Genomic DNA, 27,861 nt, shown 5'->3' with positions numbered 1-27,861 from the left:
TCTAGGGTGACTTCTTCTGAGCCCCCACAACAGAAGAATGAGCAGAAAGTACAGTTCTCTCTCCTCCATCACTCTTAGCAAGTGTATTAACTTCTTGCTTTAGTGTGACACATTTTTTACAATTGGTGAGCCCATATTGATACATTATTATTAAATATATCAAGTCCTTCATTTACATTAGGATTTAAATCTTTGTATACGCTGTTTTGAATGCCAGTGAAACATTTGACCAGAAATATCTAATATGTGTATGTGTTTACCTAGAATAATTACAGTCATGTTTGAGAAAAGAGTTAGTGTCATTTAAGGGTCTTTTCTTCCTCTGAACGGGCCTTTAAATCTGTCTTTGCTCTTGGGGGTGGCAGCTGACCTTGTGATGCCAGTCTTTAACATCGGGCTGTGCTTTGCTGTTTTTGCATTCAGGGCCTCATTTAGCAGTCTGCTCTTACTCGGCGATGGCCGGACTCTGCGCTTTCTGTTCTTTCTCATACTTCCCATGCTTTTTAGTCCTCCCTGTAGAATGCGGGCTGCTAAGTGGGAATAGGTTGCTTTTCTGGTTGATGGTAGAGTCAGTTGGGAATCCACTTGTTAGAATTTGAGTTAAGCAATAGAGTTCAAAGTTCAGGGAAGAGACAGAGACTTTATAACTAGGTGTCCCTGGTTCGGTGACTTAGAGGTCACTGGGGCCTCCAATAAGAACAGATTAGAACTTGATCCCTCCTGGCCTATACACTTTCCCTCTTGGCTCCTCACTTGCCTGGAGCCCCTAATTGGCCATGATCCTTTTGGCTGGCCTTGCCTGTGTGAGGGCAAACCACTGTTTCATTTAGTTCATTTGAGTTAAGCCTGAACTTTTTCAAAGGGAACATTTCTCTTGAAGGGAAAAGGAACAAAGTATTTAAATATGGGAGAGTATTTTATAAAAATGAATCTCTTCCTCTTAACTGGAACTAACCACAGAGAACCCAGTCGGGAATACTGAGTGCTGCTTTTTTTCATGAAGCAGTGTTAGCTCAGAAGGCACCTTTTCTGCCCCTCTGCATCTTCTCTGCATCTTCATTATTCCTCTCCATCTTTGGTGAGGAAGAGCCAGAGTCTCTCCCTCTCTTTTTGTTGATTTTAGGGAGGTGAAGAGGGGGAGAGAGAGAGAGAGAGAGATATTTTTGTTGTTCTATTTACTTATGCATTCATTGGTTGATTCTTGTATGTGCCCTGATCAGGGATCAAACCTATAACCTTGGTGTATCAGGATGATGCTCTAACCAACTGAGCTACCTAACTAACTAACTAGGACTGTCTCTTCCCTGTCTTGAGGACAGGGGACTTGTTAATGGGCTAGTTTTAAATGAATAAAGGAATACCAGATAACCTGGTAGCTCTTTAACATGGGTATCATTGTATTTACTCCTCAAAGCCTCAGCTAATACATCCCTCTGTGTTCATAGGTCCTCCACATGGCTGTCTTTGATGCTAATTCTTAATGTGACTTCATGGATGAAATGTGCTGGGACAAGGACTCTTATTGCCCACCACAGGAGGGTCTGAGGTTATTGGTGCTCTGTTACGCTAGGACTGAGCAAGCCATGCGGGAGATATGGCTTTCTTCCTTGTTTCCTACTTCCTCCTCATTTCCCTTTCCCCAAACCCAATCCTGGCATTGTCAACTCTTGCTATTTGTGCAAATCATCTGGGAAGCTGGGGGCGGGGGGGGGGGGGGGGGAGATGCCAGACTTGTGTGGTCTGGACTGGAATCTTGTTCAAAAGTTCCGTGGGTGGTGATTCTAATGTATAGCCAAGGTTGAGAATCAATCAACTCTTGAACACCCTAAATTACATTTCTCTCTGTTGCCATTATTTTAGTTGCAGGTGTAAAACCCAATGATTAGACATTTATATACCTTATGAAGTGATTATCCTGATAAATCTAGTAGCCATCTGATACCGTGCATAGTTATTATACTATTATTGACTATTTCTGCACTGTACATTATATCCCTGTGACTATTCTGTAACTACTAATTTGTACTCTTAATTCATAATGTATTCTTTTTAAAATACACTTAAAAAAAAAATCCTCGCCTGAAGATATGTTTATTGATTTGAGAATTTGTATGAGAGAGATTCAGAGAGAGAGAGGGAGAGAGACATTGATTGGCTGCCTCCCATATGTGCCCTGACTGGGGATTGAACCCACAGTTTATGTGCCCTGACTAGGGATTGAACCTGCAACCTTTTAGTGTACAGGATGATGTTCTAACCAACAGATCCACTCAGCAAGGGCCCCTAATATGTTCTAAGTTGGTTTCCCTACTTCTGCTCTTTTCCCCTCAATTTATTCTCTGCTCATCAGACAGTAATCTTAAAGGGTAAAGCAGATCTTTTATTTTGCTTCTTAAGAACTGTTAAAGACTTCCCATTGCACTTGGGTAAGATTTTGACTCTTTGAAAGTTTCTAGCTTTAACTATGCTGGCCTTCCCAATCAGGCCCTCAGATGTGACAAGCTTATGTTTTCACCGGATCTCTCTTACATGTACACTCCCCTCACCCGGAAAGAATATTCCTGTGGTTGACTTTTCCCATTCTTTGGGTTTCAGCTTAAATCTCACCTCCTTAGAGATTTCCCCAACAACCTTTGATTATATAATTTACCCATTCATCCTCTAGACCTGCCGTATTCCCTATCTCAGCACTCTGTTTGTTTATTTCCTTTAACTTTATCACCCTTTTGACAATTTGTAATTACTTGTAGCCTTTTTTTTTTAAATCTCTGTGCCTCCCACTAGATAGAAATTAGCTCCATAAATGCCTTATTTCTTATTTTAGTCCCAGTACTTATTATTACTCCTGTCACGGTGTAGGTGTTGGGAAAATATTTGGTGAGTAAATGATGTGATTTGAATGTATTATGGAATACCAGTTTATAAGGAAGCTTTGGGCATGAAGCCATTTGGCCCATAAAAACTCATTGCTGGGACTCATAAAGGCCTGTAGGTCTTTAAGGTATTGTAAGCTTTCTGGAGTCATCCCAAAAGATTGTGTTCAAGCCCTGAATTTCTGTCTCTTCTTGGCACAGCTCCTTGCTCGCTATGAACCTATTATCTGAATGTTGTCGGGGCCGTTGGTCTTGGCTTTGGAGGCTGCCATATCACAGTCTTCGATGTGATCAAAAAAGTCATTTGCATGTAGTTTGCTCTCTCTCAGCACATTTGTCCAATACAGTATTAGAGAAACAGGTTTACACTTTGATATTATATTTTATTTTTGATATTAGAGAGAGGGGAAGGGAGGGAAAAAGAGAGCGAGAAACATTGATGTGAGAGAAACATCAATTGGTTGCCTTCTGTATGTGCCACAGGGAACCAAACCTGCAACCTAGGCATGTGCCCTGACTGGGAATTGAACTGGTGACTTTTCGGTTCATGGGACAATGCCTAACCAAGTGAACTGCACCAGCCAGGGCAACAAGTTTACACTTGGAATCAGACACTAAAATTCCATTCTTTTCTTTAGATTCCTGCTCCAAAGCGAGGAGAAGTAGTGAGACAGATTGGTGATGCTTTGCGCGAGAAGATTCAAGTACTAGGAAGCTTGGTAAAGTATTTCTGTAGTACAAATATAAACTCTTAAAGCTGAATAAGGCCTTCATGCCTTTCTGTATATTAGATTGTGATTTTTTTTTAAGTTTTTAATTTTCATGACATTCAATTTATCTGCTTTTTCTTTTGTTTTCTATGGCTTTTTGAAAGATTTTATTTATTCATTTTTAGAAGGAAGGGTATAGAGGGAGAAAAAGGGAGAGGAGAAATGTTCATTGGTTGCCTCTTGCACACACCTCAGTCAATCCACAACCCAGGCATGTGCCCTGACCAGGGATCCAACTGACAACCTTTTACTTTGTGGGACAATGCTCAAGCAACTGTCCACATCGGTCAGGGCGTAAGTATGTGATTTTTAAGAAAAGAAATTTATACATTTCAAAAGTCTTTTCACTAGAGGAAGATAAACACAATGGACAGGAAAAAGTGAAGACTGTTCTTGGGTTTTAAAATCTTTCAGAAAAATATGAACAGGTTTTCTGAAATTTATTACCTTCAAAAGACACAAAATATGTTTTGCATTTTCTGCATTGTTATTTTAATGTTTAAAATATGAATTCTATTAGAAAAAATATAAGTTGGCTTTTTGTATTTTTAGGTGTCTTTGGAGATGGGGAAAATCTTAGTAGAAGGTGTGGGAGAAGTTCAAGAGTACGTGGATATTTGTGATTATGCTGTCGGCCTATCACGGATGATTGGGGGACCCATTCTGCCTTCTGAAAGTAAGCAGTGAAGTCACTTAAGCTAAGAGTTCTGCACTCTTGATACAGAGAGCTCCAGAAAGTACCCTGGCAGTGAACAGTTTGCGAAAGAGGGATTGTAAGTGGCATGTAAATGAGTGAAATATCTTTACTCTCTACTCAGAAATGCAAGTTGCAGTGGGTGAAAGCATCAGATCAAGACACTTAAAAAAATTTTTTTAGGTATATTTATTGATTGATTATGCTGTTACAGTTGTCCCAATTTATTTTCCCTTTGCTCACCTCCACCCAGTATCCCCCTTCCCTTCAGCAATTCCACCCCCTTAGTTCATGGCCATGGGTCATGCATATCAGTTCTTCAGCTTCATCCTTTCCTATATTATTCTTTACCTCCCCCTTTCTATTTTGTACTTACCAATTATGCTGTTTAATCCCTGCACCATTTCCCCATTTCTCCCTCTTCCCCCTCTCAGCTGATAACCCTCCAAATGATCCCCGTACCTATGATTCTGTTCCTATTCTGGTTGTTTGCTTAGTTTTTTATTTATTTTATTTTATTTTTTATGTTCTGTTGTTGATAGGTGTGAATTGGTTATCATTTTAACATTCATAGTTTTGATCCTCTTTTACTTAAATAACTCCCTTTAACATTTAATATAATAATGGCTTGGTGATGATGAACGCCTTTAGCTCTATGTTGTCTGGGAAGCACTTTATTTGCCCTTCCATTCTAAATGATAGCTTTGCTGGGTAAAGTAATCTTGGTTGTAGGTCCTTGCTTTTCATCACATTGAATACTTCTTGCCAGTCCCTTTTTGCCTGCCAAGTTTCTTTTGGTAATCTTATGGGAACTCCTTTGTTGATAACTCTCTTCTTTTCTCTTATTGCTTTTAATATTCTCCCTTTAACTTTAAACGTTAACATTTGAATTATGATGTGTCTTTGTGTGGTCCTCTTTGCATCCATCTGGTTTGGGACTCCCTGTGCTTCCTGGACTTACATGTCTATTTCCTTTGTCAACTTTGGGGAGTTTTCCTTCATTATTTTTTCACATAAGTTTCCAATATCTTGCTCTTCCTTTTCTCTTTCTGGCACCCATATGATTCAGATGTTGGCACGTTTAAAGTTGTCCCAAGAGGATCCAAAGCCTCTCCTTGTTTTTTTTAATTCTTATTTCCTCATTCTGTGCTGGTTGACTGTTTTTTCTTCCTTATGTTCTAATCATTGATTTGAACGCTGGTTTCCTTCCCTTCACCATTGGTTTTGTGTGGATTTTCTTTGTTTCACTTGGCATAGACTTCACTTCTTCCTTTCTTGCGTTTGTTGTACTAAAGCATATCTGTCAAGTCTGTGAACATCTGTATCACCAGCATTTTGAACTCTGCATCTGATAGGTTGGCTGTCTCCTCATCTGTTAGGTTGGCTATCTCCTCGTCACTTAGTTCTCCCACTGGAACCTTGATCTGTTCCTCTTTTGAGCCATACCTCTGTCTCCTCAACCTGACAGGCTCCTGTGTTTGTGTCTTAGGTAGAGCTGTCACACCCGTTACTTTGTAAGGGGTGGAGCCTTAGGTATTGTCAGTATGGGGTGACCTGCTTCACCATGTTGTGGCGCTGTATGTTGGGGAGGGGTCTGAGAGAGAACAATGCTGCCTGCTCAGCACTTGCCCCCTTTCCAGTCACTTCTCCCACTTCCTGTATATGACTGGCACCCCTCTTGTTGTTGCCCTGGTTGTGGTTCCCAGGGTTGGTTGGTCTGCAGATGTTCTAGGACCGTGGGGGCCCTTTGAACAAAGGTACTCTGCTAAGAGATTGGCAGTTTCTTCCACCACCCCAACCCCCACTCATTTTCACAGGCAGAAGCAATGAGGCTTTATTTTCCCAGGCTCTGGGGCTGTGAGCTGCATGGTCTGGTCTGGGGCTGGGAGCACTCCCCAGGTGTCCCTGCTTACTTTTTTAAATGTGTGGCTGTGCTTTCTCCCGGCGGGCCACAGCCACTGTCGCTGCTGCAGCCTCCACACTGCGTCCTCTCTGCCCTGGCTCTGCCCATCCTGCCTGTCTGGATGAGTATTTCTTCTTATATCTTTGTTGGACTTCCATGCAGCTGACTTTCTGGAACTTCTGGTTGTCTCTAGTTTTGAGGTAGTTGTATTCCTTCTTAGTTGTGGAGGGAGATGCAGTGTGTCTGCCTATGCTTCCATCTTGGCCAAAAGTCCCTAAAAATTTTTTTAAAGATGAAACTCAGTGTCAGCAAGTCCATGGGTGAGACAGACACTCTTTTATGGAGACTTATAGTAACATGAAGTGCCAATCCATTTGGAAAACAATTTGAGCCTTACATTTAATACCAGTTTCATGAATCTAATTTAAATAAATAATCTGAAATGTGACAAAGGTTTCCATGTAAAGATGTTCATTGTTGTATCAACAGGAAACATGAAAAATGACCTAAATATTATAAGGCAAAGGTAGAGCTAATTTTGGCCATCTGTTAGTGGGTAATAAAAATCCTATTTATGAATGGCCTTCCTCCAACACCATACTTTTATGAGAAGGTTGTTTTTACTTATTTTTAAAAATTATTTTAATGTTATTTTTTGAAGGGATGGTATACTCACATCACACAATTAAAAAGTAATAAAAGAATAAAGGATGAAAAGTATTCCCCCTGGATACCACATGGTATTGCCATGGAAGCAGTCAATGTCTCTGGTTTCTTGTGCATCTTTTTAGAGCTTTTATTCACTTACTGGTAATATTTGTCTTTTGGAAACATAAGCATTAGCAAACTATAGATTTTGTTCTATACTTTTTTCTACTTAATGGGTCTTAGAAATTGTGTCCTCTTATTCCATTAAGGTGCTTCCTTCATCTTTTTTTATGGCAATTTCCTGTAAATGTACTATATGTAACTTAGTTAACCAGTTCACAAATGATGGTTGTTTTCAATCTTCTGATATTACACTATGCTGCAAGGACTGACCTTGTACTCTGGGAAGTTTCAGTGATGAGGTTAAGGCCTTATGTGATATGTAATGTTCGCAGTTTTAATAGAGCAAACAGATGACTGTGGCTGCATTGAAGATATGAGGGCTGGGAGTCTGCCAGAGTAGGAACAGTGGTTATCCCAGTAAGGCAGAATTGTTCATGAGTTTGATTGTTGTCTTTCTATTCTTCAGTTTGTTTCAGAAATGTGCATGATGAGAATTATGTTACATTTATGATCAGAAAAGAAAAAAAGTATATTAATTTAAAAAGTTTTATTTAGGGGGGAGGACATCAACTTGTTGTCCCTCTTATTTGTGCATTCATTGGTTGATTTTTGTATGTGCCCTGACCAGGGATCAAACTTACAACCTTGATGTATTGGGATAACGCTCTAACCTACCTGGCCAGAGTGAAAATATATATAGTACTTTTATTTTTATTCATTTAAAAAATTTTTTAAATATATTTTTAAAGAGTAGATTATTCATCTATGTAGAGGCTTTGGGGTAACTGACTTCATTAATGCCCTAATGCTAATTGAGTATCTGCCAGGTACCAGGTGATCTAATAGATGATACTCGATCAATAGGGCATAGTTCTTGTCCTCAAGGAATCTATAAGGTTATAGATTCCTTACATTTAAGAATGAGAGGCAAATGGGAGATAAGTAAAGGGATAATTATAATAGAACATGGTAAGTACTGTGATGGAGTATAGGATAAGATAGTGAGCCCCTAAGCTAGCCAGAGAAAGTAATCCAAGGCCTCCCAGAGAAAATAACTCAAGTCTTCAAGGAAGAGAGGGGTAGAGTGCTGGGGCAGGCTTTATTTTATTTTATTTTATTTTATTTTAAAAATATTTTATTTTTAGAGAGAGGTGGAGGGAGAAACATAGATGTGGAGAGAAACATCGATTGATTGCCTCTCACATATGCCCAACTGGGGACCTGGCCCGCTATGCAGGCATGTGTCCTGACTGGGAATCGAACTGGCAATCTTTCAATCTGTAGTTTGGTGCTCAGTCCACTGAGCCACACCAGTCATGACAGCAGGCATGATTTTAAATAAGGAGGAAAAAAGTGAAAGGTTAGGATGGGAGGACCTGGCTTATTTGGGGAACTGTGTTGCTTTAGCACAGCTGGACGGCATAGCATGAGGGGAGAGAAGTTTTCTGGATAGTGAATTTGGACTTTACTGGAGGGCAGCTACAGTAGTGATCCAGACAACCAAAGCGTTTTAAGCAAGCAAGGGAGTGACATCATCAGGGCTGCACTGGCCTCTCTGGGAGGAGGGATAAAGAGGGGAGGGAGGGCAGGAGAGTAGAGGCCGGCCCTGCCAGGAAGAGGCCATGGCAGTGGGGTGCAGCCACCAGCGGCTCCCGTTCCTAGCATGTGAGCACAGCTTGAAGGGTGGATAGCTGGAAGCACTGCCTTTCCAGTTGGTTTGTGGTTTTCACCAGGGTTTGTGAGCCATTGCTCCTTGCTCTGGTTCTTCACTGTTCTGGCTGGGTGCCCTTGATTAAAATAATCAGTTCTTAGGAGGATGAGAGGCATATTGTCTATTATAGTTTGTTTATAAGGTAATGTAGCAATAACAGTTTTGTCATATGCTAATTAGTGTTACAGTTTACCACGACTGTGTGAAGTGAGCCACCACAAGGCATCTGGAATCCCCACTTGGTCCTGAGCACCTTTGTTCTGAAAATGAAAGATTTTAGACTTTGTTCTTATTGATTTGACATGCATTAAATGAACATGCGTGAGCATGTTCCTTGCCTTCCCCTGTCCTCAGGACCTGGCCATGCGCTCATTGAACAGTGGAATCCTGTAGGCCTGGTTGGAATCATCACTGCGTTCAATTTCCCTGTGGCGGTGTATGGCTGGAACAATGCCATTGCCATGATCTGTGGGAATGCCTGCCTTTGGTAAGACCTGCTCACTTTCTTACCTAGTAGCAAGAGGATAAAAGTAGCCATTATTAGGTACTAGTACAAGTGTTTTAAATGTATTGAAATGTTTTCTACTACTCTTTCTATTAACATTGAGTCACATCTGCTAGTTGTGAAACCAGCTTTGAATTATTATGTATTTTACCATTGGAAAATTGATTTTTTAAAATTTATTTTTCTGACGTAGCTGAGTCCTTCTAGTTGTTTCCACCCCAAGCGGTGTACTGTAATTAATTCTGACACTAACTTCCTGGGTTTAGTGTCAGGATCCTCACGTGTAAGGGCTCCATCCTCCACAAGACTGGCTCTGGCTCTGCTTCAGATGCAAGATGCAAGAGCCCCCAGGTCCCTAGAACATGCCCCTAGGTCCCCAGAACATCTGCAGCTCTGACCAGCCGTCTACAAAGTTGGAGGTTCCCATGAACCCTTGGTTTCAATAATTCATTAGAATGACCCCCAGGACTCAAGAAAGCACCCTATTTAATGATTATAGTTATATTATAAAGGATACACATAGAGCAAGGTCTACAGGGGCCGCAGATTGCAGAGCTTCCATGCCCTCTCCCTGTGAAGTTGGGGCACGTCACCCTGCCAGCCAGGAGGCTCCACTGAGCTTGTGCAGATTTTTTTTATTGTGGTTTTATTCCATAGGCATTATTGACTAAATCGTTGGACATGTGATTGAATTCAATCTTGGTTCCTCCTCCCTTCTCCATGTTTGGTCCTTATGGTGACCAACCCCCATCTTGAAGCTATCTAGGGGACCCCACAACTCACCTTCTTAGCGTAACAAAGACTGCTGTCATTTAGAATTCCGAGGTGTTTTGAAGCTCTGTGTCAGAAACAAAGACCAGATAAATAATCTTTATTATACTACCCTTCCCAAATGGAAAACTAAGTAAACAAGTAGGAGAAAAAAAAAGAACTTGTGGTAAGTCACAATTTTCTTTTAAAGTTTGACACTTTTTTTTCTTTAATAAAAATTTGATATGTAAATTCCCACATGGTTCTGATGCACTTGGCCAATATTCCCATTGATGCAGAAAATTTTAACATTTTATAAAATATTTGATAGCAAAAGTTCAATGGGAAAATGTATCTTATAGATGATAAAAATTCTTGTTTTTAGCTTTCATGTTCAGTGGAAGAACTTCTTAGATCAGGAAAATCAGGGGATTTGTCTTTGCCTGTTTTGCATTTTACCACTAGTTATATTGCTCTTAATGCAGCTGATTGAATGTACTTACTCAAAGACTCTCTATAAAAGCAAGGCCTCGTTGGGAGGATTAATGATTTGGCATCATGTTGTCATGGGAATAGTGTTTTCCTGAAGCTCACTGAGCCTTCCAACAAAATTTCATATTGATTTCCATTTTACTCAGTTCCAATAATTGGTAAAGATTCATGTAACAGTTCCTATTATCAGTGCAGCAAGCAGGTTCAAAATTGCTTTTTGCCATTTTTATATTTATGAAAGTTTTTAAGAAGATTTTATTTATTTATTTAGAGTGAGGAGAAGGGAGGAAGAAAAAGTAGAGAAACGTCAATGTGCGAGAGATACATCAGTTGCATCTTACAAACCCCAAGTGGGGACCTGGCCAGCAACCCAGTCGCATGCCCTGAGTGGGATTCCAACTGGTGACCTTTCGGTTTGCAGGCTGGCACCCAGTCCACTGAGCCACACCAGCCAGGGCGTTATGAAAGTTTCATGGTCTGCTAGGTCTCAACAGACACCAAGATGAAAGATAGATTAATATTTCAGTTACTAGGCTCACTTGTCTAAATAGGAAGTTTTCTCACAAAGGTTTTTGCTTCTGCTTGATAAAAGATATTTATGATTTCTGCCAAATTAAATTGCTTTTGTTTTTTTAACCCTCTTAAGGAAAGGAGCTCCAACAACTTCCCTCATTAGTGTCGCTGTCACAAAGTGAGTATGTGTGGAGGTGTGGCTTTCTTCTGGGTATAGAATAAGCTCAAAAAGGTGATTGACAGGCACTGAATTTTTAATGCAAAGTAGAAGTGTCATGTTAAGTATGGGATTCTCATCATCTCTTTCTCTTTTGATTTTAATAACATTTTTACATCGTTTTGCGGTTTACAGAGCTCTTTCAGAGCTACATCATTTAACTCCTTGGAAACATGCCAGATATTGAGTCAAGTGTTGAGATTGAACTCTTATAAGCATTACCTTCACTTGCAAAATAAAAGCAAACCCAGCTGAGGGGAAATTTTCTCACAATCTAGGAGCTATATTTTATAACTACTCAACATGTTGATGGTTTTGATTTCTACCCAGCTAATTTTTTTATTGCTTTTGTTTAATAGATTGTTACCAAAACAAAGAATGGTTAGTATATTATTCCACAGATTCTTCTCACACTATCTAAAATGTATTTTATCTTTTGATTAAGAAATTTGTTTTACTTTTATTTGAAAACCTGACCACTCTGATTATGTCATAAAATCAGTGTTACTAATTATCATTCCAGAATTTAGGGATTGTGCACCTGAGAGTGCCTGTATGTGTGGGGTGATGATGCATCCTCCGTGCTTGATTTCAAGGTTTGCAGTCTCTGATTTCAGAGTTGTTGGGAGGGAGCTTGTGGTGGAGTTGTGTAAGAGGGTTCTTAAAATTAGAAGATCGTTTAAGAACACTGGCTTAGGAATTGAAAAGTGGGCTGAAAGAGAGAATAGTATTTACTTGAAAGGAATGTGTGATATTGAGAAAAATATATCCTTTAAGTTAGGGTGTTCAAATTAAATATTACATAGAATTCTCTATATAAGACATATAAAAATGATGAGATTCCCCAGGCAATTTTTTTTAATTAAAAAAGAAAACACACAAAAAAACTTAAAATAGTTAATGTGGTCACGGTGAACTGGCTTTGCAAATTAAAGGAACTGGTTTAAAATAGTATCAAGTATTCTAAGTTGTTGCTTTGAGCTGTTTTATATTTATTGAGACATTTGAAATGTTCACATAGGAACATGACTGATATTTTAGGTAACTGAGAATATTATCTTATTTTGTAATGGAAGACAATAAGTAAAATAATGCTAAATTTTGCCATTATTAAACAAGGGTGCTACCATACCGAACAGGAATTCTAAAATTTAACTGAACGTTCAGACTCTTAAGATGAACACCAGGCCACATGTCATACCTCTGTTGGATATACTAGTTTGCCAGGAGGATAGCATTAGATATTTCTTCTAATTAGTGTCTTCATAGCAGTTTACACAGAGTAAAGGAGATGAGGCCTGTGGTGGACAGGAGTGAGGGTTGCCCTGACTTAACATCCCAATGCCCCACGGGAGCCGCAATGCCTTATAACAGTCCCATTAGCAGAGCTTTCAGCTGCCTGTGAGGGTCATGCAGTTGCAAGAGTCACTGCACTTAGAGAAGGCCAAAAATATGAGGTTCCTGTTTATCATTATCTGGTAGTTATCCTAGTTCAGATGTGGTTGGCCATTTGGGTCATTTTTACCATAAGCCATGTTGTCTGTGTAGGTAGCATTGTTGACACCAACATTTATCAGGTAACCTGGGGCACAAAACCAGAGTTAAGCTAAGGTTAGCTTCTCATGCATTAGGGGGAAAGGGTTTCGTTAATCTTTTCTCATGGCCACAAAGCCATGATAAAGGTTAACCAGTTTACCTGTGTAGATGGGATATATACTCTTAAGTCCCTGGAAAGAACTGGAATTGTACAGCCTGACACCTGGTCTCAGACATAAGAGCTGTAGTGTGTGATCTTTACTTGGATGCAAAAAAGAAAACTGCTATAAAGGATGATTTTTTATTAAGTTTATTGGGGTGACATTGGTTAATAACATTATATAAGTTTCTTTTTTTTCCATTGAAGTGCATTTATTAGAAAGAAAACTCCAAATAATCACGAGTGGTTCTCTCGCACAATTCTGTAACATGCCATCCATATACTGCATTGTGTGTTCACCACCCAAAGCCTAGTCTCCCTTCATCACCATAAGTTTGACCCCCTTTACCCTCTTTGTCCTCCCTCAACCCCTTCCCCTCTGGTAACCACCCTTCTGTTTGTCTGTAAGTTTGTTGTTTTGTTTATTGATTTCTATTTTCTATTACACATGCGAGTGAAGTCCTATGATTCTTGTCTATAAAGGACATTTTTTTGAGGGACAATTGGAGTATTTACTTGCATTTGCAATAGCATCTTTTTTTTTTTTTTTTAATGGAAGTGGGTGTAGTATTTGGATCTTTTTTGAGATTTAAATTTAACCAGTTAAAAAGTAGCCAACAAGTTGGGATGACTGATGTAAAGAACCTGTGGTCTATTTAGGCCCATGTGCCTCAGGGGGCTTGAAGTGAAGAACGCTGTTTCAGAGAAAACAGCATTACTGGAGCCATTTTTGTAACTTGAAACAAGATTTAATCAGCATTGAACCGTATTTATCATTTTAACCAACAGTATACGTTGTAGGAGACTGATTAAGGCCAAGCTGTGCTTGTCTGCAGTGCTTTAAGCTGGAGGATGACTATGAAAGGTGTGACGTGAAGCCAGCGGACACTAGTCCTGAACTTCACAGTTTTGCGGGCGGGTCCAGTTCCCTCTGCTGTGTCTCCTCAGGACCTCCCCGGGGCTTGGGGACCTCCTTCCGTTTTCATCCTGTACCACTTCTCTAGCTGGCTGTGCTTTGCAGAGATGTGCTGATGGGGGTGCCCTTTTACTCCTTCATCTTTCTAGGTTTTATTCCTTATTATTCCTTTTTCTATTTCTTTACCCTAGTTTTAATGGAATTGTAGTGAGAGACAGAAAGAAAAAAAAAAGATTGCCCTGTGATCAGTCAACCATCTTGAATCTTGAATCAGCTACATCCTCACAGTTTGGCAGAAGATACTTGAAAACAATGATCACTTGAACTGCCTGCCCAGTGCCTTATTCTTTTGTTTATTTTGCATGGTTTTAAAAAATTTTCTCTTTAAGATTCTGTTATGGAATCTTAAGTATTTAAAAACCTCATTACTGTTATATGAGGAGAAATCCAGGCCTGGATGATTGAGGGGAGGGAGAGATTTGAAACAGACAAGTTAGGTGGTTGGAATTTATTCCTACTTTATCAAAAATCCTAAGAAATTTCTCCTTTACTTAGTAGTAATTGCTTTTCTTTTCTAGGATAATAGCCAAGGTTCTGGAGGACAACAAGCTGCCTGGTGCTATTTGTTCCCTGACTTGTGGTGGAGCAGATATTGGGTAGGTCAATACATGGAGCCAGCCTGATTGACTAGATTCATCTTTACTAGAATAACTAAACCCAGTTGCAGTTGAAGTGCTGACCAAGAAGGTGAACCCTTCAAATTTATTGTATTAAAAACTACCATTTAATTCACATACCATAAAACTCTCTCTTTAAATATGTACAGTTCAGTGGTTTTTAGAATATTCATTGTGGTACAACCATCACCATTGTCTTATTCCAAAATATTTTGGGGTGGGGGATCCCAAAAGAAACCTTGTCATTATTGGCAGTCACTTCCCATTCCCCTCTTACCTTAGGAATCATTAAACTACTTTGTTTCAATGGATTTACCTTTTTGAGACATTTTATAAAATCAAATCACACAACATGTGGCCTTTGTGTCTGGCTTCTTTCACTTAGCATAAGGTCACAGCCTCTTTTTAAGATGGAACTGACTGTAACTGCTCAGAGCCATGATGAAAGAGATTGTTATTACTGGCTTTGACTTTGATTAGGTGAGGTTACATAGAGCTCAGGTCCTTTATTTATATATTCTTTATATTTTATTGATTATGCGGTTACAGTTGTCCTGATTTTCCCGCTCTGCCCCCTCCACCCAGCACCCCTCACTCCCTCAGGCACTCCCCACATCATTGCTCATGTCCATGGGTCATGCGTATGAGTTCTTTGGCTACTCTGTTTCTTATACTGTACTTTACATCCCCATAGCTATTCTGTAACTACCTATTTGTACTTAATTCTTAAACTCTTCACTCATTCCTCTAAGCACCCCCTCCCATCTGGCAACCATCAAAATGCTCTCTGTTTCCATGATTCTGTCTCTATTCGTATTTGCGTGTTTGTTTTTGGATTCAATTGTTGATCGATATGCATTTTTGCCATTTTATTGTTCATAGTTTTGATCTTCTTTTTCTTAAATAAGTCCTTCAACATTTCATATCATAATGGTTTGATGATGATGAACTCCTTAGTTTTTCCTTGTCTGGGAAGTTCTTTATCTGCCCTTGGATTCTAAATCATAGCTTTGCTGGGTAGAGCAGTCTTGGCTGTAGGTCCCTGCTTTTCATGACTTCGAATATTTCTTTCTTATTTAAAGTATATTTTATTGATTATGTTGTTACAATAGTTCCAATTTTTTCCCCCTTTGCTTCTCTCTGCCCAGCACCCCACCTCCCTCAGCAATCCCACACACCTTAGTTCATGTCCATGGGTCATGCATATAAGTTCTTTGGCTTCACCCTTTCCTACATTATTCTTTTTAAAAAATAATTAATTAATTTTTTATAACAATAAAAAAATAACAATTCTCCCTCTCAGACTTAAGACCCTTTATAATCTTATAAAGGACAATGTGCGAAGGTCTCGAGCTCCTCTAGCTGCTTCAAGCTGGACAGCGTTGTTGTCCTACCTACTCTTGGGTCCAGAAGAAATCCCTAATAAGAGTGGGGGTGTGGAGGGGAGGGTGGCCTTCCCACATGGGGAAGGATCGTGCAGACTCCAGGTCAGTTGGCTGTCCTGGACAACGGTGTGCTTGGTTTAACAGGCTGGCATCCTTGTTGTATTCTGGGGGCAACAGATTTGGCAACAGGGTTAAAAGGCATCATTTAGTCCATAACCACTAGATGACAAAAGACAGGTATTAATTTTTCGATGTCCCATGTTAGGGAAAAAAAGGGCTTCTTTGGAGGAAGGTGTGTCAGGCATGTCACACCTGTCCCAAACCCTTTTGCCCATTATACTTACTTTGGGCTGAGAGGAATATTTTAGGTTTCCCCCATCTCATACCTCTGGGCCCTTTCTGTCCAAGCCATTAGGATAGAAAAGAGAAACCAGTTTTAAAGTGAAGCCCACAGACCACCCCATGCTTCACCAACCCAGCCACTTAGTTCAGCTGAATATTTCTTGCTAATCCCTTCTTGCCTGCAAAGTTTCTTTTCAGAAATCAGCTGACAGTCTTATGGGATTCCCCTGTAGGTAACTAACTTCTTCTTTTGATGCTTTTGAGATTCTCTCTTTATTTTTAATCTTTGGCATTTTCATTATGATGTGTCTTGAAGTGGGCCTTTGTGCATCCTCTTGTTAGGGACTCCCTGTGCTTCCTGGAATTACATGTCTATTTACTTCACCAAATTAGGGAAGTTTTCTTTCATTATTTTTTTCAAATAGATTTCCAATTTCTTGCTCTTTCTCTTATCCTTCTGGTACCCCTATGATGCGATTGTTGGACCTCTTAAAGTTGTCCCAGGGACTACTTATACTAGCCTCATTTTTTTTCTTATTGTTGTTCTGATTGGTTGTTTTTTTCTTCCTTATGTTCTGAATCATTGATTTGATTCTCAGCTTCATCCACTCTACTGTTGTTTCCCTGTAAATTGTTCTTAATTTCAATTATTGTATCCTTTGTTTCTGACTGGATCTTATTTATGCTACTGAGGTTTTTACTAAGTTCACTGACCATCCTTATATCCACTGTTTTAAACTCTGCATCTGACAGATTTCTTATCTCCATTTCGTTTAGTTCCTTTACTGGTTTTGATATGTCCTTTTATTTGGGCCATGTTTCTTTGCCTCCTCATTTTGGCAGCCTGCTTGTGTGTGTTTCTGAGTATTAGGTAGAGCTGCTTTGACTCTGTCTTGGTAACATGGCCTAATGTAGTAGGTGTCTTCCAGAGTTCAGTGGCACAGCCTCCCCTATCACCCAATCTGGGAACCCTTTGTGTGGGCTGAGTACTCCCTCCTCTTGTAGTTGAGCCTTGGTTGCTGTTAGCAGATCAATGGGAGGGATTTACCCAGGCCAGTCAGGGGCAACGATTGGCTGTGACCACTGACCACCACTCTCTGCCCTCCATGGGGGATCAGCTGTGCTGGGGCAGGGTGGTGGTTCTCTGACATGGCCTATAGCTCTTTACTGGGTATGCTGGCCCTGGGGTTTCCCAGATGGTGCAGGCCAAGGTCAGCCCCCACCTGTATTTTGCCTGGGGCACCCTGCCCAAGCTGTAAGGCAATATGAGATGGCTGCTACTTACGCTGGGCTCGGAGATTTCCAGGCAAAGCCAAGCTGTGAATCTTGCCTGGCTGTTGCTGGTGCTGCGCATGGGGCTCACTAAAGCCAGCTGTTGCTTGTTTGATAAGATTTAGGAGTTTATTAAGCAGGAGCCAAGACCAGCCATTCATATAGAAAAGTAGCTAGTGGGCCGTAAGTTGGGTCAGTTGGAGGCTCTGGGTATCTCCAAGGCGGTCAAACAGTGTTAACCAGGTTGATGGAGTCTCAGGTATGGCACCAGCTTGCCGGCTCTGTGGGGGGAGGGTTTAGAAGGGAAACAATGGCCTCTGCTCGCCTTGATGCCAGAGACTTCACTTCTTCCCTGTATGCCACTGGTGCCTTTCAAGCTGCTACCCCGGTGCTGGAGCTCAGAGGGAGTGAGTCTGAGTACGTGAGTCCGTGTGTGGGTTCTTTAAAAGGAGTTGCTTGGGGCTCCAGCAGTTTCTTCCACTGACTCAATACCTGCTGGGTTTTGTAGCCAGAAGTTGTGGAAACTTATCTTCCTGGCATTGGAATCTTAGGTCTAGGGAGCCTGGTGTGGGGCTGGGACTCCTTGCTCCTGAGATATCCCTCCGGAATTTTTATCCACCACTCATGGGTGTGGGACCAGCATGCACCCCTCCTATCAGTCTGGATGGATGTGGTTTCTTTAATTCTATAGTTTTCAGACTTTCTTTCAACTTGATTATTGATGGTTCTGAGTCATGGTTGTTCTGTATTTGAGTTGTAATTCTGATGTGGTTATACGAAGAGGCGAGCCATGTCTGTCTAAGTGCCATCTTTATTGGAAGTCCTAAAGGTCAAGCCTTATAATCCTTCCTGTTGTAAAATGTTAGTATCCCTCTATCCCTTTTGTCATAGTACTCTACTTACTAGGTGACCTCCAAAATGAGCAAATAGTTACTCCTTTTTTTTTTCCATAAGTGAATGATATGCATAGTGTGTTATCTAAATGTCATTTAAAACATGAGTATTCCATCCTTTGTCCAACTTTGTTTTTGCCCTCTGGGTATCCACTCTTGGCTTTGATCTTAGAGTAGCTGAAATAATTGCACTAGTGTGTAGTTGTGCATTACAGACCAGCTGCCTCGGGTGTCAATGCTCTTGTTTGCTGGGCTAAACCTAGGGAAACCTATATGGGTAGATTCATCAAGCTCTCCATGCCCTATATTAGACTGATGCTGTGGCCACCTTGCTTGGCCCACACCAAGTTCTTTGAAGCACCAAACTCTGAACAAAGAGATTCAAATCATTAGTGTCTGGCAATCCTAGCACAGCCTTTATAAATCATCTTCCATGAGGGATACTTAGGATGCTTCCTTATAGTTTTCATATTTTTAGTTCTTAAAGGAATTAGTAGTTTAAGAGTCTGCAAAATAACTGGGATGCTCATCAAAGAAATGCTAAAGGTCATATTGTCCAGCCACCCACTCAGTACAGGAAGGACTTTCTTCCTTAACAAGGATTTCTGTTTGCAGAGAGCTTACAGAGAAGGTTAGCCTATTCTGTTACATGATTCTGCTTGTGAAAATCTGGTTCATTTTCAAGACCTTCCCTTGCTCTTTTGTAACTTTGCCTTTCCAAGAGCCCATGTCAGGGTTTTCTGGCCAGTACCATTAGGTGGTGCCATTGCTGGTCTATCCTCTTGCGTAACACTGTCTGTTCCCTTGTAGCACAGCAATGGCCAAAGATGAGCGAGTGAACCTGCTGTCCTTCACCGGGAGCACTCAGGTGGGAAAACAGGTGGCCCTTATGGTGCAGGAGAGGTTTGGTAAGTGTTGGCTTTCTAGTGAGGATTTGAATTTCCTCAGAGGTATGGATCTGAAATCTAAAGGTTTTTTTTTTTTTTTTTTCTTGACCCTTTCCATGGAGATACCAGCCACGTTTATCTGAGTGTCCAAGAAAAAGAAAAGGGTACAGTTATCAGTGGGCTAATATTAGGGCAGTCACAAATTTAAATAGCATAGTTTGGAAAAGGGTGTCATTTTCTCTCTAAATGACTATAGTAGAATCATAGCAAATACATTTATCAAATTCTATCAGACCTATTTGGCAAATTAAAAAAAACAAAACCCACAATTTAAACAGAATCACTGAGTATAGGACTTACAGTGAATGTGGAATAGAAAATTTAAATCTGTTCTGTCATTTATATAAACATAGCTTTGTGTGCTCTACTTTATGAATGATTAGAGGTTTTTAAGGACAATATTGACTGTCAGTTTTTGGCTATTAATATAGACTTTAAAAAGGGGAGACTGGACTAGGTATTCTGCCAGTGCATTTGTTTTATGGGCATTGCTTTTAAAAAGCAAGTTTACCAAAATCTTAGAGCTAATAAGGTCAGGAAGGATATAAGGTCAATAAAAAAATCAATTACATTTCTATACATTGACAATGAACAAACTGAAAATGAAAAAATTCCATATAATAGCCTAACATCAAAAAGAATAAAATACTTAGGAGTAAATTCAACAAAAAACATGTTAGTCTTTCATACAGGGTGCTATAAAGCATTGTTGAAAGAAATTAAAGCCTAAATAGAAACAAAGTCATCCATTTTCACTTTTTGGAAAACTAAATACTGTTACTGCCTAGGATCAACACTGCCCAAGTTACCTACAGATTGAATAAAATCCCTTTCAAAATGTCAGGTGGCTTCTTTGTAGAAATTGACGAGGTCATCCTAAAATCACATGGAAATGCAAAGAACCCTGAATAGCCAAACCAATCTTGGAAAAGAAGAACTAAGTTGAAGGACTGGTACTTCCTGAGTTCAAAACTTACTACAAAATTACAGTAATCCACACTATGTGATACTGGCATAAAGATAGGCATAAAGATCAATGGAATAGAATTGAGAGTTAAGAAATAAACTCTTGCATTTATGGCCAATTCATTTTGACAAGGGTCCTAAGACATTTCAGTGAGGAAAGAATGGTCTTTTTAATAAATGGTGCTAGGAAAACTAGATAGCTACATATATGTGTGTAAAGATTTCATCAAAATTAAAAAATTTTGTGCTTCAGAGGACACCATTAAATACAAAGGACAGCCTGTAGAATGGGAGAAAACATTTGCAAATCTTATATATAAGGGACTTATATTTAGAATATATAAAGAACTCTTAATAATTCAATAATATGAAAGACAACCCAATTAAAAGTGGGCAAAGTGTTTGAATCAATACTTCTTCAAAGAAGATGTCCAACTGTTCAATAAGTATGGGCAGAAGTGCTCAAGATCATTAATTCCCCTCTTTGAAACAGCAGATTTCTCATCCTTCTGTCCCTTTGTTATTCAAAGCAGTAGTTTGTTGGTCTCTCTTAAGTAGTACTAATAATAAGATTCTAATTTTTTTCAAAGGTATTTGCCTGTCTTACGTTACAGGTGCTTTTCTTGGATGGGATTTGCTGGCTGTAGGCACGTGGGAGGGAGCAGAGAGAGAACTGGAGGGATGTAGGAAGTACATGTTCCTTCTCTTCTGCCACAAAGCTCTTGAAGCCAGGCAGGAGGAGCTGACGTTAGATGTAGAATCTTCTGTTTCCCTCCCCCTTTTTTTCCATCTGCTCTCCTGTAGCCAGCAAGCCATCATTAAATCAACTATTGCAGAGACTAGAGCTGATGTAGCATTCAGTGACTTCTGGTAATAGCAGCCTTATTCTCTTATAATTAACAGTCACTTGATGCTTATCTAGTTTAGAGTGGTGAAGTGAGAACATGCTCTCCTGCTGTCACATTCACTCCTGATGTCACAAATTAAAAAAAGGCATTTGCTTAGAAGCTGATTTTAAAGTTCATTTAAGGAAAAATAAATGTATGTTCAAAAGATGCAGTAAACAAACCTCTAAAATTGAGGTAAATAAATTTTAAGTCTTTATGCTGGGGAGTGTAAAGTCAGAATGGCATCCATACGTAGCTCTATAACTTGTCTGGAATGTAAGTTGGCAATGTATATAGTAGCCCTAATATTCATGCCCTTTGGCCCTGACCTAAGTACTTAAGAGGCAAACAAACACAGGAGCCTGTCAAGATGACGAGACAACTTCCGGCCAAGATGGAGGCCTAGACTGACACTCTCCATCTCCCTCCAAAACTAAAAAGGAATACAACTACCGCAAAACCCAAAATAACCAGATGTTCCAGAAAATAAAGCTACTACATGGAAGTCCAACATATGAAATTACAAAGAAGTGGTGCTTGTCCGGACAGGTAGGAGGGATGAAGCTGGGGAGGAGAGGTCAAGGTGTGCTGGCGCCGGCAGCTGCGGCGATGGCACAGCGGTAAGCACAGACAGCTGTATTTAAGGGGAGGGGAGAAGTGCCTGGGGAGCACCCCCAGCTGCAGACCAAACCTGTCAGCTTGCAATTCCAGCATTGGGGAAGGCAGACCCCCATTGCCTTGGATTGTGAGGACCAGAGGGCATGGGGATGGAGGAGGAGGCTCCAAGCATCTCAGCGGTGAGTGAACAGCAGGAATCCATGTTGGACCCCTGCCCCCACACAAAACGCCACAGCGTGGTGAGAAGGGTTGCACGGGGCTCTGCCCCCTATAGCGTAGGAGGTGTGACAGCCCCACCCAGGAAGCAAAGGTAAACACAAAACTGTCAGGATGGCACAGATCATGATAGAGATCCCAGTGATGCAGCTGACCAGACAGCAAATTTCTAATCTAATGAAGCAGCAGATAGGAAATCTGTCTGAGGCACAGTTCAGAGCTTTGGTTATAAAAATGCTTAGAGACCTAACAGAAGATCTTAAACAAGACGCAGAAGGAATGAAATCTAGCCCTGCTGAAATAAATGAAAACACATATGAAACTAGTGGTGAGGGATAGAAAATCAGGGATCAAATCAACAAATCAGAACATAGGGAAGGAACAAACAGTCAACCAGTGCAGAAAGAGGAAACGAGAAGTGAGAAAAAGGAGGAAAGTCTTAGAAACCTATGGGACAGCTATTATCGGGCCAACATCCAAATCATAGGGTTGCCAGAAGGTGAAGAAGAAGAACTAGAAATTGAAAAATTATGTGAAAAAATAATGAAGCAGAACTTCCCTAATTTGGGGAAGGAAACAGAATTACAGGTCCAGGAAGCACAGAGAGTTTCAAATAAATTGGACCCAGGGAGAACCACACCAAGACACATTATAATCAAAATGTCAACAATTAAAGATAAAGAGAATCTTAAAAGCGAGAGAGAAGAGAATTATGTACAAAGGGGTCCCAATAAGACTATCAGCTGATTTCTGAAAAGAAACTGCAGGCAAGAAGGGACTGGCAAGAAATATTCAAAGTAATGAAAAGCAAAAGCCTACAACCACAATTATTCTATCCAGGGAAGCTGTCATTCAGAATAGAAGGGCAGAGAAAGTGCTTCCAGGGCAAAGTAAAACTGAAGGAGTTCATCAGATCCAAACCACTGTTATTTGAAATGTTAAAGGGACTTCTTCAGGAGAAAGAGGATCAAAATTATGAACATTAAAATGAAAACTATCACAACAACCAACAGAAGCTAGGGAACCAAAAGAAAGGCAAACTAAGTAGGCAACAAGAGAGGAAAAAGAAATATAGGTATGGGGAACATTTTGGGGGAAGGTCAGTGGGAAGGGGGGGAAGGGAGGGAGATGGTACAGGAATTAAGCATAGTAGGAGGGAGTGGAGTAGACAGGAAGATGTTGAGAACTATATGCACAACCAATGGGTATGGACTAAGTGGGGGGCGACAACTGGAGTGGGGGGGTCACTGGGTGGAGGGGAACAAAGGGAAAAGAAATTGGGACAAGTGTAACAGCATAATCAATAAAGCATATTTTTTAAAACGTCATTATATTCAACACTACAGAAGTAGCTAAATATGGTTCATCATCATGATGGATACTGTATAGTGATTTTTTTTTAAAACAGGTCCTAATAAATTTAAGGAGAAGGTATGAGATATCAGAAAACAAGGCCAAGTTAATTAAATAGTATAATCTCAACTAAATATAAATGCACAGGAAAACAGATTGGAAGGCGTGCTATAGCAAAGTATAAGGAGAGATTTCATGGTGACCTCTATAGGTCATAGCTTTTGCCTGCTTGATATGTTTTGCTCTTAAAAAAAATTTTTTTTCTACAATGAGCACATAATTTTTAAACTTTCTGTTGTGGTAAAATATATAAAACATATAATTTACTATTGTAACTTTTTAAGTGTGCAGTTCTGTGGCATTAAATATATTTACATTGTTTTGCAACCATCACTAACATCCATCTCCATAAATTTTTGTCTTCCCAGCTGAAACTCTGTATCCATTAAAAACTAACTCCTGCCCTGGCCGATGTGGCTCGGGTGATTGGAGCGTCATCTTGTAGCCAGGGAGTTGTGGGTTCGATGCCCGGTTTGGGCATGTTTGAGAAGCAACTGGTCAATGTTTCTCACATCGATGTTTTTCTCTCTCCCATCCTCTCTCTAAAAGCATTAAAGGAATGTCCTTAAGCGGGGATAAGAAAAGAAAAAGAAAACTAACGCCCCATTTCTGCCTTCTCCCAGCCCCTTGGCAACTAATATACTATTCTACTTTCTGAGTCAATGGATTTGACTGTTCTAGGAAGCTCGTATAACTAGAATCAGAGGATAGTTGTCCTTTTGTGACTGTTTTATGTCACTTAACATAATGTCTTCAAGGTTCATCCATGTTGTAGCATGTGTCAGCATTTCCATTTTTTTAAAGGTTGAATAATATTTCATTATATATATATCCATGTTTTTTTAATCCATTCATCCTTCAGTTGGACACTTGGGTTGCTTCTACGTGTTATGAATAATGCAGTTGTGAACGTGAGTGTACAGATATCTGTTCAAGTTCCTGCTTTTACTTCTTTTGGTGATGTACCCAAAAGTTGAATTGCTAGATTGATCACATGGTAATTCTGTGTTTTAATTTCCTGGGAAGTTGCCATATAGTTTCCCATAGTGGAAAACATAGCATTTACACTAACTTAGGGGGTTTTTTTTGGACATAATATCAAACTTAGAGAAAAGTTGTAAGATACACAAGTAATTTCTATATACCCATTAAACAGATTCACCAGTACTTATATTTTACCCCATTTGCTTTATCATTTTCTCTCTCCAGTAACACACATACACATATACATTTACATTGTGGTTACATATAATTTTTGAATCATTTGGAGAAATTTGAAGACCTTGTATTCCTTTACCACTAAATATTTCAGTGTATTTCTTAATAATAAGTATATTCTGTCATTTAACCATGGTACAGTTATTAAAAGCAGGAAATTTGACATTGATTCAATGTTCATGCTGCATTTTAAATCAGAAAATAAATTAAAACATTGGGATAGGTTATGATTTCAGGCCATTTATCATTGTGCATTAAATACTAAAATAGGCATTAATTTGTGTTTATCTGTTTTTAAAGGGAGAAGTTTGTTAGAACTTGGAGGAAATAATGCCATTATTGGTAAGACCGCCCTTTGTTTTTGCTTTCCATTCAGAGCATCTTCAGTAGGTGTCCTGAATCTATATAACTTGTTTAGGAACTCATTTGCCCTATGTTGTACGTGCCAAGGCCTAATTCACATGGTTAAGAATTTTAGTTGTGAGGCAGGACACAGTGGTTTGAAGACAGATAGCTAAGAAGGAAAGATGTTCATGTGTGGAAAGTGTAGCCTGGGCTTCGAACCTGTGTATGAGACTTCCTAACGTGGCATTGTTTCTTGTTTTTCCTTCTCCCGTTTTCCGAAAACTGGCCACGTGTGTCTCTAGAGTAAGTAAGTAACTCTTATGTGCCTTGCTGATGACATTAGGTTTCAAAAACATTAGTTGGTCTTTAGTGGAATATTTAGTGTTTTTATAAGTGAGAAGGAATGTATCCTTAAAGCATTTTAATCATTTACCTATAGACTTGGCCATTACTTCTGTTTTTCAATTATTTGGCACAAAAGGAAATAGCAATGTAACTGGATAATGTAATGAACATCAGTAGGTTGAGACTTAATAAAAGTATACATTTTGTGATAAAAAACAAAATTTACTAATTTGTGTATTGCCATCATTGTGTTTAAATGCCTATATATTTGTGGCATACACCAGAAGTTTAAAAAGTATATGGCAAAGGGTTTGTTCGAGATGAACTTCTAATCTCGTTAAAGAGAGTTCATTTAAAAATAGTTAGCACTTAGCACTGGGTATTTGTTAGGTACTGTACTCAGCTGTTTCATATGTATTGTGTATTTAATCCCCACAATAATCCCATGAGGTAGATATCATTATTAATCTCATTTGAAGGTTACATTCTAAGGCTCAGTGATTATGTGTTTAAAGTGACGGGACAGAAAGTGATAGAACCAGCATTGATACCTTGGCAATCAGACCCCAGAGCACTGCTCTTTCCTTAACTTCTTACTATCATCCATCAGTCCCCCAGACATTATTATCCCATGTTATGGGTGAGGAACTTGAGGCTTAAAAAGGTAAAATAACACAACTAAGAAGTGTTGGCAGTGGACAAGAGTCCTGATCTGTTTGGTTGCACAAACCACCTTCTTAGCCAGCATGCCAGTCTGAGAATGCTGTTAGATTGGAAAAGGGGCAGTTGACGATCTAAGAGGAAATTGTGTCTGTAAGCTTCTCTAAGGGATAAAAAGGAAGAAATTACAAGTAATGTAAATGGAAGGGTTAACTTTATAAAGACTTTGCTTAGTTTTTTCTTCTGAGGGCAAAAGAGGAATAGGAACGAATGAACTAAAGTAGAGAGAAATTTGATTTTTCATTGATCTCTTCAGAGGAGCAGAGGAAGCAGGAAAGGGCCCTTCATGTGTGATCGGGCCCTTCATGTGTGATCACGCCCTTTGTGTGATCACTTTGGGCTTTTTAACCAAGTACGGTAAGATAATCTGGTGCAGGAGTAAAGAGCTCGAGGGGTTTCACAGATTTGGAAATGCTTCTGTAGAGGGGCAACAAGAGGCATTTAAAGGCATGGATAGATGCAGGTGAGGGTGTAAATGTTAGAGAGCGTGTCTGAGGGTGATGATAATCAGAACTTCCCATTATCCTCCTTCTGGGCCCAGGGAAGCTGGCGTCAAAATGGGCCTTGGGGTTGAGACAGGAGTCAAGTAAAGCTGACAAAAAGGATGGGGTCTTAGAGAAGAGGCTACAGAGGAGGCCTAGTCAGTACGAGAAACGTTGAGAAATGAAAGATGAAGAGGTCAGAGGACCAAGAGCCTCCATGTACATCTGTACTTGGATGAAGACCATAGGGTGCTGTTCGCACATAATCTTCTCTGGAAGAAAAGTGGCTTCTGTGGTATGAACATGCTTATTTTACAGGGATTGCTCTGATACTCTTACTGCAAGTACTATAATAAAGGCCTCATTTTATACCAGTTAGCAAGTACCTTGTCTACCTACTTCATGACACTCATGGGTGTGTGTTTGTGCTTCTCTAAGCTTTCGAGGATGCAGACCTCAGCCTAGTTGTTCCATCAGCTCTCTTTGCTGCCGTGGGGACAGCCGGCCAGAGGTGTACCACTGCGAGGCGCCTGGTGAGTGTGTCTGTGTAGGCACATGGGGTTGTCCTGCTCTTCAAACACCACTTTTTAACATGTTATATGGGTTGGTGTCATAGAAGTACTGTTAGAAACATGTGCTTCTTAGATATGTTGGCAAATATGTGGTCCTATTCTCTCTTCTCTGCTCATGGCAGGTGTTGCCAATTAACCAGGGGCTCACTCTTAATTGGTTGGAACTTGGACTGGGAGATGAGGCTGTTTTCAAATCCATACTCAGAACAATATGAACAAAGTCCACTTTCACTTAGAGATTAAAACAAGCTAAGTATTTGAAAAATTCTAAGACTGTCAGCTAAAAGATAGCCTTGACTTTTTTTTATAAAAACATTTAAAGATTTTAATTTTTGGCCTATAAATCAAGTCTCAGATTTAACTTGATATGACATGGTTTATTGAAAAGCAAATGACTCTATGCATGTGGTGTTTTCTCTCTTTATAATAAATAAATAAATAAGAGATTGTTTAGCTTTAGCATGTATAGAGTTTAGGATGTGTAATCTCCATACTTAGATTTGGTTGGATATCTGTTTTGTGTCAGATACGGCTTTGATTTTCATGACTCTCCCAGTACTGAAAAACTGGGTACTCCAGCCAGACAAGTTTTGGTTAGGTACAATATTTGGCTGCATTTGCCATTTTAAAATTATTAGTATTGAGTTTTCTTCCTGTAATTAAAAAAGCAGTTTGCAGTTGAATTGCAGAGGAATTGGCTTTGGGTTTTTATTGTCACCCACAATGAGTATGAACAAATTCTTAATAAGGTT

General features: G+C 39.7%; 1 protein-coding gene across 1 annotated transcript in view; it reads left to right on the top strand.

Moving 5' to 3' along the window:
- ALDH7A1 (aldehyde dehydrogenase 7 family member A1) overlaps positions 1-27,861 on the top strand; it is a 43,977-nt gene that overhangs the window by 4,278 nt on the left and 11,838 nt on the right. Inside the window, exons 4-11 of the mRNA XM_090276650.1 lie at positions 3,512-3,592; positions 4,196-4,319; positions 9,077-9,209; positions 11,116-11,160; positions 14,390-14,467; positions 19,191-19,288; positions 24,946-24,987; positions 26,976-27,070. Coding sequence (XP_090132776.1) covers positions 3,512-3,592; positions 4,196-4,319; positions 9,077-9,209; positions 11,116-11,160; positions 14,390-14,467; positions 19,191-19,288; positions 24,946-24,987; positions 26,976-27,070 — 696 coding nt within the window. The remainder of the gene's footprint in view (positions 1-3,511; positions 3,593-4,195; positions 4,320-9,076; positions 9,210-11,115; positions 11,161-14,389; positions 14,468-19,190; positions 19,289-24,945; positions 24,988-26,975; positions 27,071-27,861) is intronic.

The sequence above is a fragment of the Furipterus horrens genome, unplaced genomic scaffold, assembly GCF_987537825.1.
Source record: "Furipterus horrens unplaced genomic scaffold, mFurHor1.1.pri manual_scaffold_5, whole genome shotgun sequence".
Classification (NCBI taxonomy): Eukaryota; Metazoa; Chordata; class Mammalia; order Chiroptera; family Furipteridae; genus Furipterus; species Furipterus horrens.
This window is presented reverse-complemented; position numbering and strand designations above follow the sequence as displayed.